The sequence below is a fragment of the Agelaius tricolor genome, unplaced genomic scaffold, assembly GCF_023055355.1.
Source record: "Agelaius tricolor isolate 1412-34295 unplaced genomic scaffold, bAgeTri1.0.p SCAF_4, whole genome shotgun sequence".
NCBI classification, from domain to species: Eukaryota; Metazoa; Chordata; class Aves; order Passeriformes; family Icteridae; genus Agelaius; species Agelaius tricolor.
In genome coordinates, this window is record NW_027269264.1 from 25,347,298 (window position 1) to 25,360,519 (window position 13,222).

General features: G+C 39.5%; 1 protein-coding gene across 4 annotated transcripts in view; it reads right to left on the bottom strand.

The window, feature by feature from the left end:
- Positions 1-13,222, bottom strand: part of ADAMTSL1 (ADAMTS like 1) — a 391,950-nt gene that overhangs the window by 117,008 nt on the left and 261,720 nt on the right. For all 4 annotated transcript variants that reach the window (XM_071424947.1, XM_071424948.1, XM_071424950.1 and 1 more), the window contains one exon: positions 2,935-3,061. In XM_071424947.1, the coding sequence (XP_071281048.1) occupies positions 2,935-3,061 (127 nt within the window). The remainder of the gene's footprint in view (positions 1-2,934; positions 3,062-13,222) is intronic.

The window sequence follows — 13,222 nt, forward strand, 5'->3', positions numbered from 1 at the left end:
GCTAGTAGATGTCAATCCTGTTTTAGAGAAATACCAACTTTGCACTAGGTGATCAGCAGACTAACTCTCTAGCTTCTTGGTGAATAATACAGAGAAGCCTGCTTAAACGCATCTTATCTTCATAGGAAGGACACACAGAGTTCCCTAAAGAAGATGCTAAATAAAAAAGAGAAATTCGTATTTTCTGCAGACTTCTAAAGAACCACCCAAACCACCTAAGAATAAAGAATATTTCTGAAATGAATGAAGGTTTTTGTAGTTTTTTTATTATTGGTCTTACAAAAGCATAGACACGTGCTTTTTTTTTCTTAAAAATGTAGGTTAGAATTCAGCATCACACTACATCCTGCCCTACTATGTTTCTGTCTCTGAAGCCACTGGGACTTGTGTACTATCCCTATAAATAGTGGAGAAGCTGTTTCTGTAGGAAATGCTAAGTGTTTAAAAGCTCTATGAATTTCTTTCTCTTATGCCTTTACATGATATAAACAGCAGGGAAAAGGGAACCAGATGTGAGCACCGAGAGAAAATTACTTTATTATGATGAGCTCAAGACTGTGTTTGGAATGGTTTTGAGATATAAACAGCTTCAGAAACTATTGGGGCAGCTCTGGAGTAAAGGTCAACTGTGCAACCCCTAGAACAGTCCTCAAGATTGAATACTATTCTTAGAGAAACAAAACTCCCAAGTGAGGCCAAATTTCTAGTCACTGCTGATATCTAGTCACTGATGTACATATAGTCTCTGATTTTTCTAATGCTTTTCCTAATGCAGTCTGTCTTTTAATCCCTTGTTTAAACCACAGATAAAGTAGACATAATTCTAGAAAACCAGGATCATTTTATAAAGATAACTTGAAATTTAGCTATCAACTAGTGAATCCAGTCATTTAAATGACTGAATAAATAAAATGAATAAGGCCCTGATCCCAAATTTGCCTGTGTATTTATGTTTATAGTGACAAATTAGAAAGATCCTGACACAGATGAAGTGCCAAGAGAGCTGGGGAAGATAAATGCAGAAAATGAACACAATAGATTTTTGAAACAATTTCAACATTTAAAATCTCGAATTTCCACAACATTTACATAAATCATTTTAAAGTCAACCACAAAAAAAAAAATCATATTAATTCACACATGTGAAGGGGATTCATAACTGGTTCTTTAAGATTTTTAAAAACCCAATTTAAAAAAAGACACTATTCATAGATTCAAAGTTCACAGTGTTGCATAAAAACATGTATGTTTACAGCAGGGAAGGAAATAATGCCACATTATACAGACTGCACACAAAATCTTCATTTTTCCTAGCTCTGCATATCAATTATATACAGGCAAATTTGTCTGAGAAATCCATTCTCTAACTTTTTTTCACATTTATCTCAGTCTAAGATTGTGCTCTCTGTCATCTGCTCTATTATCTATTTAACATTCTTTACATTTAAAAGGAAACCATTGGAAATTGGTTACTGTGTTTTACTAACATTTATTCCTGTGCATAATATATTAATGACTTTATCTTCAGTAGAGAAGAGATGAGCACCTTTTTACAAAGCAACTAAAAAAAAAATTTAATTGCTCCTACAGGAAAAGACATTTGCCAAAAAAATTCACAAACACTATTACTCAAATTTCCAAATCTGTTCCTGCTCATTGTAAAAAACCTAACAACAAGGTGAAATTCCATTCCTAAATCTTTGTGAATTATTTCCTTTGTCCTTTAATGTACAATTCCACTTCAGAATCCTCTTTCTTTCCTTCATACAAAATAGTTTCCCTTCCCTTCCCTTCCCTTCCCTTCCCTTCCCTTCCCTTCCCTTCCCTTCCCTTCCCTTCCCTTCCCTTCCCTTCCCTTCCCTTCCCCTCACTCAGCAAACACAGAGCCACACCTGCACTGTGCTATCAGCTGCTCTGTGTGCTATAGCTCCATATATGCTATACACGCTCCATACCAATGCAGTTACTCTTTGACAGAGAGAAGATTTTGTAAAAAGCAGCTTTCCCTGTTACAGAACCCACAAGTATACACACACTGTCATCAATGGATATTACACTGCTATTTGAATCTTTAAAGTCATGTGCTATTCAGCAATTGCAAAGCTGCTCCAGAATGGGAGGGCTGGTATAATTAAACTCTAAGGCTGGGGGAAGGTTTTCAGGCTAGCACATGTGATTCCTTAGGTGTGTCTACATAGACATGAAAATACACATACTTTTTAATCCTTCCTTCAAACTGACAGAACACACCCTATCTCCCATCGCAAAAGTTTTATAGCTCTATCTGTCGTGCTATAAACAGATTGAAAAAATCTGTCTGGGGTTCAAGATAAATTAACCCCCTCACTGGGGCACACTAATGCTACTTTACCACTCTCAGTTAAGCTGGGTCAGCATGCAGGAAAGGCCATGTTTTTCTGTAGACATCTCTCTCAAGCCTGTGTCGGCACTTTCTGACAACTTTGGTTCCTCAGTTCCCTGTAGAACTGGGCACCGTGAAGAGCATTCAGACACACGTGATGCTAAGAGGCCTTGGGGACAGCACTCTGCCAGGCTGGCACCACCAGCCAGCCCCTCAGGGTTTCCCTCTGCTGTAGAGCAGCATAAACCATTCTGTCCAGAGCAGTGTGCACTAAGTCCTGTGCACAGCCAGCCAATACAGCCACCTCCTCCTGCTCTCCTGCTCTTCACAAGCAACTAGCTAGCTGAGATGGGCAATATGCTGATGGACACCTTTCCACAAGCCTCTGTCCACCCCCACAACCAGCAGTCTGAGCAAGGCTGCTTTAACTGAAGAGGCAAGCACCTGTGGGACAACTAGACTGAACACAATTATTCAGGTACCCGAGAAAGAGTGGGGTGAAATCTAGCCTGCAAAAAACGAAAACTTCACTAAAAGGGAAAGGTGGCACTCTACCAGAAGGAACAGCTTACGTTTACTTGCAGAGAGCTGGGACTTATACTGGCCTCGAACCAGCCGGCAGGTGGACCCATCTCCATTGCAGACCCCACAGTTATCTTCCTTGACAGCACTTCCCAGCTGGTGGTCACAGCCAACAATCTGGCAAGAAAGAAAGATGTGCAGTTCAACGTGAGCACTTACCAACTGACTACTCAATCCATCTCTGCAACTAATTACTCTAAATTTCCCTCTTAACATCTCTAGAGGGCCATAAAGTACCTTAGCAATCAAAGAGGCTGAGCAAATCTGGCTGGCAGTGTGCACTGAAGTCAGGCGAGAGATAGGGAACAGGTTAGTACTCAATGGCTTTTGCAGTTAAGAGGAAGAAAAGAGTATTGTTGGAGGTTGTTATTTTAGGGCATTGCGGACATTTCTTGGTCAGAGTCCTATCAGAAATTTCACTTCTTAGAGTTTCGCAAAGGAAAATGCCTGAAACAGATAAAAAGACAGATAGGAAGCAGACTGATAGATAAAAGTGAAGAGAAACATGGATCAATAGCAACACGCCTCTGAAATTTTACCTGCTATGCAGCTGGGAAAGTCATGTGGATTTAATTACATTTGACAATAATCCCATTCCACACTGTCAATGCCTGTGTTCAGAGATTGCAAAAGATCTGATAAAGAAGGCTGGAATGGTTGCAACAAAAGAATTGAGAGTCATTGCATGAATGTAAAACCTGCTCTTAAATTTCCTACATGCAAATTGTTTGGTTAAAAATTTTGAGAGTTGAATAGATAAACTAGGTTTCTCAATTTGCAAAAACCTTGTTATTCTGAGAAGAATCAAATAGTAATTTATAATTAGGTACATTTAAAATTAATGAGCGGACTATCTGTTTAACACAGTGTTAATGTAGGCCTTTTGTTTGAACTTTTAAGTTTTGCTAACAAGTTATGAATTTTTTACATAAATAATAGAAATCTAAGAAATTAAGAAAGTCCTTGCAATGTTATAATTACCTTTCTAAGTACTAGAAAATTAAAGGCCTTCTAGCATTCTGGCATTCAGAGTAAGTAATGAACAAATAATTGTCTCTAACTTCTAATGAGGTTGTGCTAAGGCTCTTAGCCAAACAGAATGTATATATAAACACAGGGAATTTTAAAGAAAGTGTTTTTTCAGCTTTAATTTTTCCCACATTTCTGAGTTTTAGTTAAATCTGAGAACTAAAAATGATGAGAGCAAACAGGGCACTTATCATCAAGACTCATAAAAGCTGTATGTGTAACTTGCGCATTAAAACATTCATGGACTAATATTTCTTATTTGTGCAAATCTGAGTGTGCAGAGTTATACATCTTTGCTAGCGTGAGATAAACTTCGGGGTTTGACTCTTCACCTGTCAAACTTTGGGGTTTGCTCTTCATCTGTCTATGAAAATGCAGTCTTTAATAACCAGTATTTTCCTTTAGCAATTCAATTCCCATTTCTAACATCATTATTTTACTAGCTGCAGAATAGCTGTTTCCTTGATTATTTGTCATATTGACAATATAATTAATTAAATTTAAATCATTATAATTCAAGCTTGATGAAAGCTATCATCAAATTTGTTTGATTTTACCTACTTCTTCCAGGTCAGAACTGGGTCAAGCCTCCTATGCTTACACATTATATTATGATCCCTCTAAGGGAATTAATGAAGCCTAAAGAAGCAACAGTCACAAAAATGACACATTTCCTTGAAAAGCTAGCCATACCAAGACTGCAAGAGACATTTTAACAAATTAGAAACATCATGACAAATAATGGTTAGAAAATGGAAGCAAAGATAAGCGTATCTTCACTGTGATTGCTCCATACAAAACTTCCAAATACAGATATACAAATTGTATCCATAGTACTGTGTAAGATTTCTGTCTATTTTATTTCTAGAATTTTCCTACAGGAGCTTAACCACCTTTGATATATGCAGACTGGTATGCTTTAACTTCCATGATTGCCACGGTGTAGAAAAGAGGGTAAAAAGGATCATTTGCATGATCTGAAAACTGCCTACAAATCAGATTTTCCTTCTAGTACATTAGAGATCACTAGTACCCACAGAGAAAAGGGTCCTGTTGGGGAGCCCAGATAACAGAAGAAAGGTCAGAATTCCCTTTCACATCTGCTGAAAAGTGCAGTTTAGAGTGGTACACATATCTTTATGCCTTTGCCTATTTTGAAATGAATATGCAAACTGTTTGGATAGGAAATTGGCTGGATTTTAAATCCAGGTATGAGGTAACCAATTAAAAAACCCCCAGCATTTACTACTTTAAAGCATTTTTAACTTTATGAATCATCAGCTTACATGTTGCCATGGGCTATACCTGATTAAAGTTAATTTATAAACTGAGCAATCTGGAGCTAGGTCACAACTTGTGGAGGAAACCACCAGAAAAATCTCAGGTGTGAAAGGAAGTTTAATTATGGTTTGTTTCTTTTTTTGAATTGGACAGCCATTACCAGTGTGCAGCATAAAAATATTTCTTCTCTTGAAATGCCATGTTTCAATGGAAGTATGAGCAAAGTGAAGTATGGAGACCTTTGTGATTTCTAAAATTTCTGTGGTATGTACACAATGTATATTAACCTTACTGTATTTGGCAGTGTCTCAGATAACTTTATGCAATTAAAAGTTTTGATGAAATTAAATGAATTTCCTATTTGTTCCCAAGATCTCTGCAGAGATTTTTTCTTTACTGTGTTAGATTATCTGTCTAAATAGAAATGCAGAGCTCTGGGAATACGGAATATTTTCATTAAAAATTTATGAGTGATTACCAATGCCTGAAATAAAAATTATCCCCAAATTTATTCTTTTTTCCTTTCCCTCTCCTTCTCCTTCTCCTTCTCCTTCTCCTTCTCCTTCTCCTTCTCCTTCTCCTCTTCCTCATCCTCCTCCTCCTTCCCTCTTCCTCTTCCCATTACTTGGGGGAATTCTTCCATCTTTTGAAGGTAATTACATGCACTAGAAAGATTGCTAGTATTTGAAATGGAGTCACCGATGCTTTAATACGAAAAACACTACTCCAGATCTCTTATATGAGTTTTTAGTAGCTCTTATATGAAAACATTTTGCAGGCTGGACTTTTGTGACAGCAAAAGACCAGACAAGGAAATATTGCAGTGCTCCTGAAAAAATACACAGCTCATGAGAGCAGTATCTCTTGCCTCTGAGGGGAAGAAACAGAAGTTTGGCTGACTTGAGAACATGTTATTTCCACAGCTTTATTTTCACTGTCCATCAAGGCTGCAGAGAAGTCCTTGAAAAAGGTTATGGAATGGGTGAAAATATGTCACCACTCGCCAAAAATCTGCAAAGGGTTAACAAGGGTTATTTCTTTCAGCATCCTCCCACAGCATGAACAAAACACAGAGGGATGGTTTTAAAATGGCTGTAATCAGAGATGTTGAAGATGCAAGACACTAGGACAGGCCAGCTACCAAGAAAAGTAGACTGCAGAACTACAAAAGTCGCCAGAAAAGTAGTCTGCAGAACTAGAAAAGTCGCCAAGACACTGCCTATGGGCATATTCACCTGACGAGAGGTGGCTGAAGACCTCATCATGGAAATAAGCACCATGGAAGGCACTACTTCATCATCATGGTAAGCCAAGGAACTCCGATATACAGCTCAGAGTAATGGTTTGGGGGACATAGTTTGAAATAACTTAATAACATTTTTGAATCAGAAGTCTAGGGAGTATTTTACTCTCTGAAAAGCTTTGAAATGTCAACTCCTTGTCTTGGTTTGAAGCTGGATCTAATGTTGAAATAATGAAGTTTCTGTGGAATAGAAACTTCCCTTTCCAATGCATTCTAGTTCTGATCTCAATATATCCTGGGGGGTTTAGGGAGGTGAAGTCTTTTTCAATCCATAAAGGTCTGGGAAGGAAGTCCCCATTAGAAAGGAAAATGGATTACTACAACAAATTGTGCTTTGAAATGTTCTGAAGTAAGCAGTTTTCATACTCATTTCTATTACCTATTAAGCTTCCTCCCCTTAAAGCAGGGTAATGAAGCACAGACTTTCCACACTGAAATCTTTTGAGTTTCAAGTTGCTGAAGTGTGGTCAGAGGCTTGAACTGCACATTGTTACTGCACAAAATGTCAGAAGCAGCTCCATTAAGTTCCCTGACTATCTAATCCAAATTCCATTAAAATCAAGAACATGTACTTATAAGTTTGATAAATTTTGGATGAAGCTCTTATGTGTTTCTAAAGGTGCTTCTATGAAACTCATTACTATTGGGATTCAATGCCCTTAAAGCAGTAAAGGCAGATTTTGCAGAGCTCTGGATGTCTCTTAGTATATGGAAAATGTCAGCCATGTAGTACCAGAGTGAGGAAATCACAGGTGAGTACCAACTGCCTGCCCAGACCTTCTTCATCACCTCTAAAGTGAGCTGACTTTTTATTCTCCTTATGAGTTTAGTGTAGAAAGTCTAGCAACAAAAAGCCAGAATAATAACAGCTAATCCCTAGTTGGCCAAGACTGTATTGTTTTCTGGCATAAGGCACCACAGCTCTACTCAGAGGTAAAGATTCCATATTATATTTTAGGCTGAAGTCCCAGACTTCATGCTGAGTTTGACTCTCCCCCCGTCTTCCCCCCAACCTCCCCCCTCCACTTACTCCACTTGACGGCTCACAGGTTGACAAAACAAAAATAAGGATATTCCTGACTCTGAGACACGCGGCGAAATAATTTTTACAGGATGCTGCAAGAAAAGAGATGGCTATCAACTTAGCAGATCAACTGCTTGCATGTCATTTAAAGGCATCAGGCTACAAGTCCAATGACAGGAGTTGGAACTAATCACTGAGTGCGTGCATGAGTGTTATAAGTGCATGTGTTCCCCTTGTGGACTTGAACTCTGGCTCAGTTTAGCAGGTTTTTCCAGAAATAAAACTGGACCAGCAATGACAGCCCTGCTAGTCTGGAAATGCCCTGAAGTAAGAAGTTTTCATAATAATTTCTATTCAGTATTAAGAAATCCTAGGCAGGAAATAATGTAATAAAGCAAGCTTGCAAATCCAGGCAATTATAAATAAATCTCTCTGTTTGTCAAGGGGCATGTCTGCAGTTCAAACGCAAGAAGTTCTGAGAATCTGGGAAAAACAAAGTTGCCCTTCGCATAGATACTAATGTGGGGCTCAATGTGGGACTTGTGTGGATTATCACTGCTCAGTTGAAAAAGGTTTTGGATCAGAGCCATTATTTCAACTGGGTTCAAAATCCTGTTTTACAGAATCAGCATGAAGAGCTGCTCTACTCTCCAGATTACTGGGGAGAGAACAAGCTTGAGCCTGTACAGCAAATTGGATTTGTGTTGGTGTCTGTGACAGGAGGACTTGCAGCTTCTGTTGATGAGGTATCTGCCCTTCAGTGCACCGATGCCTTTGAGATGACATTTTAGAGCCCCAGCATTTTCCTGGCATAGCCTCATGACGTTATCCTGTCATAGGCAATCTTGACCAGCACCAGGCACGACTCCCTCAGGTCCTTAGGAATTCTGGTGGAGTTCCAGCTATAATCAAAGACCATAAGATGATTTTCACAATGGCAAGGTAATTCGAGAGAAGCATACCTTGCAACTGTTCAGGCAGTGTGAAACAAACTTCAGTTACTTATGACTACCCCAATTGTTAAATACAGCCATTGAAGTGGCTAAGATACACCTCCCCACACATGAAACATGGCTGGCCAGACTGTAGATTTGTTGCTGCTGGTTGCCTTATCTACCACTAATCCACTGCAACCAATCTGCAGATCCTGCCTGGTACCTGTCCCATCATTCTCAGGTAGCCAGAGCTCTCTGCTATTAATATATTTAAACAAAGACCCTTATATAGCCTCACTAAACCAGAACAGCAATACCAATACAGGTGTTGGAAAACACCAACAATACATTGAGAATCAATGGTTCAGCCAAAGCTCTAGAAGCAAACAGCAAACACCCAGCAGCAGAAGGAACTGAAGAGAAATTTATATTTCTTAATTTTCTCTCAGGGAAAAAGAAATATAAAATTGCTCTGAAGCTATCCTTGATTTAACAAACAGAAACTAAACTAATTTTAAAGCCGGCATGTCTAAATAAGGATTACAGATGCTCTAAAGTCTTGGGTGGGGAAAAGTTAACTTGTTACATGCAAATTAATTATGAGGAATCTTCCAAGATAAAAAAAAAAGATTGATTTTTTCCAGGTTATTCATTTTTAACCAACCAATTTTTTTGTTGTGGACCACCATAGGAGAGTCCACAGACATATGAACAAAGCTCTCTGTAATTCATTCTCTGATGATACAGAAATCCAGAGGCTGCTGCTGTGTAAAAGGCAACATTTAAACAGAACTAACTTCCAAGAGTTTATAAACAGGCAAAAACAGGAAGAAAAGAAACTTCTGTCATTATTCATATTCACTTACCATTTAATTTACACTTTGGTTTCCACTGTATTTAGGTTTACATATCCACATTGAGTTGGAGTAAAAATTAGTTTCTCCTTTCTCCTTACATGCTTGTGTATTTCTTGAAGGAGACAAGAATGCCTTAACTGTTTTTTTTTAGCTAGTGCTCTTTAGCAGATCATCACTGAAATACTTGCTTTTCTCCAGAAGAATGACATCTATTGTCTAGATATTTTAGCAGTTCCAGGGGGAAGATTTATCAGTTTTTGAAGAATATTAAAACACTACATCAGAAAGTGATTGCAAAGGCCAATCTAAGACAAAATTCATTAGGGTAGCTCTCCCTCAGCTTCTTGGTAGCCATGTCATTGAGAAACCAAGAGTAAATTCTGCCTGCTGGGCCTATCCTTTTCTCCTAGAACATGAAACACCAATTGAAAAAGCATTTAATTGACACTTGTGACACATTACATGTGACTGCGATTCTTTGTAAGCTCTGGTGACTTCATGACATGCTTGAAATTGCTATTCTGAGCTCTCTTCTGTGGGGCTGTACAGGCTTCTTTTGTTGGCAGGAGTCTGTCCTCTGTTGGCCGGATCAATGGGGATCCAGCTGCAGAGCTTTGTTATACCAGTGCCAGCAAGGATTTTCTGGTGCTTCAGCAGTTACATAATCTGTTTTATCAAGGAACAGATATCTTCCACAGTTCAAATACTTGAGAGAAGCTACTTGTTCCCAGGCTGCTGCTGAAACAGCTTGGCTAGTCTATATGGTACTCCATGCTGCTGCTCTGTGTGTAAGAGGAGTGCATGCAGGCCCTAGAAGACATATGGGATGACAAAGGAAGCTATTTCAAATGCCTGCAAAACACCTGTCCTGTGTCTTCACAGTAACTGGACCCCTTGCCAAGGTCTTCAGTGAGAACCACAAACCTGTTTTGCTGAGGACTCTCAAAACTGCCCTGCCATTGAAGACATCTTGCCATCCCCTACAGCAATAAAGCCATTGCACCACTCTAACAACTCAGGCTTTTAGGTGTGCAAAAGAAATACATGAACAGAGATTACTTCCTGGTAACTAAAAGAGAACCCTTAGAAGTCTCCAAGCTGCTCTTTTAAATTTCTCATTATTGTCAAGCCTCAAAATGACAATGTTCCTCCCTCTGCCACCAGCTAAGGGAACTGCTGTGAGTGCTGCTGGTCAAAGACATGTGAGTAGTAGATAAGCTGGTCAGCATTTGTTGTTTCTGCTAAAAGACTAGAGCAAAGTATCTCTGAGGAGATGCTAACCTCTGTTTGTCCAGAAAGTAAAAAATTGCTAACTCACGGCAGGGGAGTACTAATAGTGCAACTGAGGATTCTTTCACATGCAAAAGATAATCCCATTTCCCTTCCACTCTCCACCACAAAACTGTTCCTACCTGGCATGATGAGCAATTTAACCATTTGGCTACTACTCTTATGAATCATGGTTCTCCACCTCACTGCTTTCTGTGTGCTGGAAAGATGTCACAGTAGGGGAAAAGCTACCTCTTTTGCCTCAGAAAAACTGAAATTCATCAGTAACAGAACAAAATTATGATTTGCTACCTGCAAAATATTCAAATGGCAATTCAGTCATTCAGCCCAACATAGGTTCAAAACATACGAACAACAATTCAAGAATTCAGTACTTTCTGAAATATTATCTCTGCAGAAGACATCTAGGTTTCAATGGACTATTAAAAAAAAAGGTTACAAACAGGAGGCCGAAATAGCTGAACTACACAAGACTGAAATCCCAGCACTATGTAAATACCTTGACATATTTTTCCACAAATAATATCCTTTATATGACCTGATTTCTGTCACAGCCTTGGCAGAAGAAAAAGATTATTACTGGAAGTTGCCATGGGGGACAAACCACTGCCAAAGTAATATGGGTTGGTGGAAACCAAAATGATGCTTGTTTGTAGAGAATTAATAAAACAAATGCTGTTCATTTCTCCACCTTGCCATCAAACAGGCAAATAACAGCACTTTCAGTCCTTCTGTGTGAGTGAAAGACAGAAACACAGGAAAAAATCTCCTACTGGAAGTTCCTGTCTCAGAGTTTTCACAGTTAGATAACGTCTAAGTGTAGAAAAAAGGGATCTTGTGAAAATCAGCACACAATCCTCCTTGTTACCGGTGCTAAAGGAGGACAAGAACAGTCACTAATATTAGACCAATTACTGTTGCAGGATGGAAAAATGCAGATCAGGGGTTAACATGGGGCGGGATAGACTCCTGGTGTTCTCATTCCCCAGAACTGGAGTTGACTTGAAAGGAAGGCATGCAAAGAAATCAGATCCCAAGCTAAGGAATGACTAGGAGCAGCCATGGACCCAGCTGCAAATTCCTGCAGCTACATCCCAAGTGTATCCCACATGGACAGTCAGGGCCCAAGGCAGGCTTGTAAGCTTTCGAGAGCCTGCTGAGGTGACCACCTAATCTTATTTTTACCTGTCTTATGCAGGTAAAAAAAACCCCAAAAATTAAAACAAGAAGGAAGGAAGGAAGTGGCGGAAGGAAGGAAGTGGCGGAAGGAAGTGGCGGAAGTGGTGGAAGCGGCGGAAGTGGCGGAAAGAAGTGGCGGAAGTGGCGGAAGGAAGTGGCGGAAGGAAGTGGCGGAAGGAAGTGGCGGAAGTGGCGGAAGTGGCGGAAGTGGCGGAAGTGGCGGAAGTGGCGGAAGTGGCGGAAGGAAGGAAGGAAGGAAGGAAGGAAGGAAGGAAGGAAGGAAGGAAGGAAGTTAAACACCCATGTTGCTTCCTTTTCAGAGAGATTAAACACAAGGTTTGAGCTGCATGAAACAGAGTGTATAAATCAGTACTCCAACACACATGCTCACTGCTGCCAATTTCCTGGTTTTTTTGCTTTAGTAATGTGAAGTGTGATGACAAAGAATGAGCTTGATTTCAAAGAAAAGGAGGAGCAGGCTGTTCCTGAAGGACTGTACCCTGTGGAAAGCGACCCACATTGGAGCAGTTTGTGAAGAGCTGCAGCTCACAAGATAGACTTATGCTGAAGAAGTTCATGGAGAACTGTCTCCCCTGGGAGAGATCCCACACTGAACAGGGGAATGATTCCTCTCCCCGAGCAGCGGCAGGAGCAATGTGTGATGAACTGATTGTAACCTCTGCTCCCCATCTCCCTTTATTGCTTACAGGGAGGAGGAAGAGGAAGGGAGGGAGAGGTAGGGGGGAAGATGTTTTTTAAGATTTGTTTTACTGCTCTTCCTCTGATTTTTTATTGGCAATAAATTCAACTCATTTCCCCAAGTCTGTTTTGCCCATGATAGTAATCAGTGACTGACCTCTTCCATTCCTTATCTCAACCCATGAGCCTTCAGTTAAAATTTCTCTCCTGACATGGTTGCAGAGAGCAGCTTTGGTGGGTACCTGGCATCCAGCCAGGATCAACCCATCATTCTCCAACTTCACACCTTCAACTGTTGTATGCAGAAATTGCTTAATACTCTCAAAACCATAAAAAAGGATTTGAAGTACAGGATTTTATTTTGCAAACAGGGGAAGTTAAACTAGAAACTGGAAGTTTTAAATGTGTTGTCCTCAGTATACCCATTAATTCTATCTATAAAGACATTTCATAATGTGGAACTTCAAATCATTATTTCCTTAAAGACCATTCTATTGACTTCAGCACTGAGGTTCAAGCTAGTTGTAATACACCAATGGGACATGTTACAAGCTGAGATAAACTCAAAATGAGACTCAATCATCTGAGCAGTAATCTTATTTCTTTAAAAAAAGGAGAAAGAAAGGACACCCAAATTACAGAGATATCCATAGAGGAAGGCATTTAAAATTTTCAGGAGGA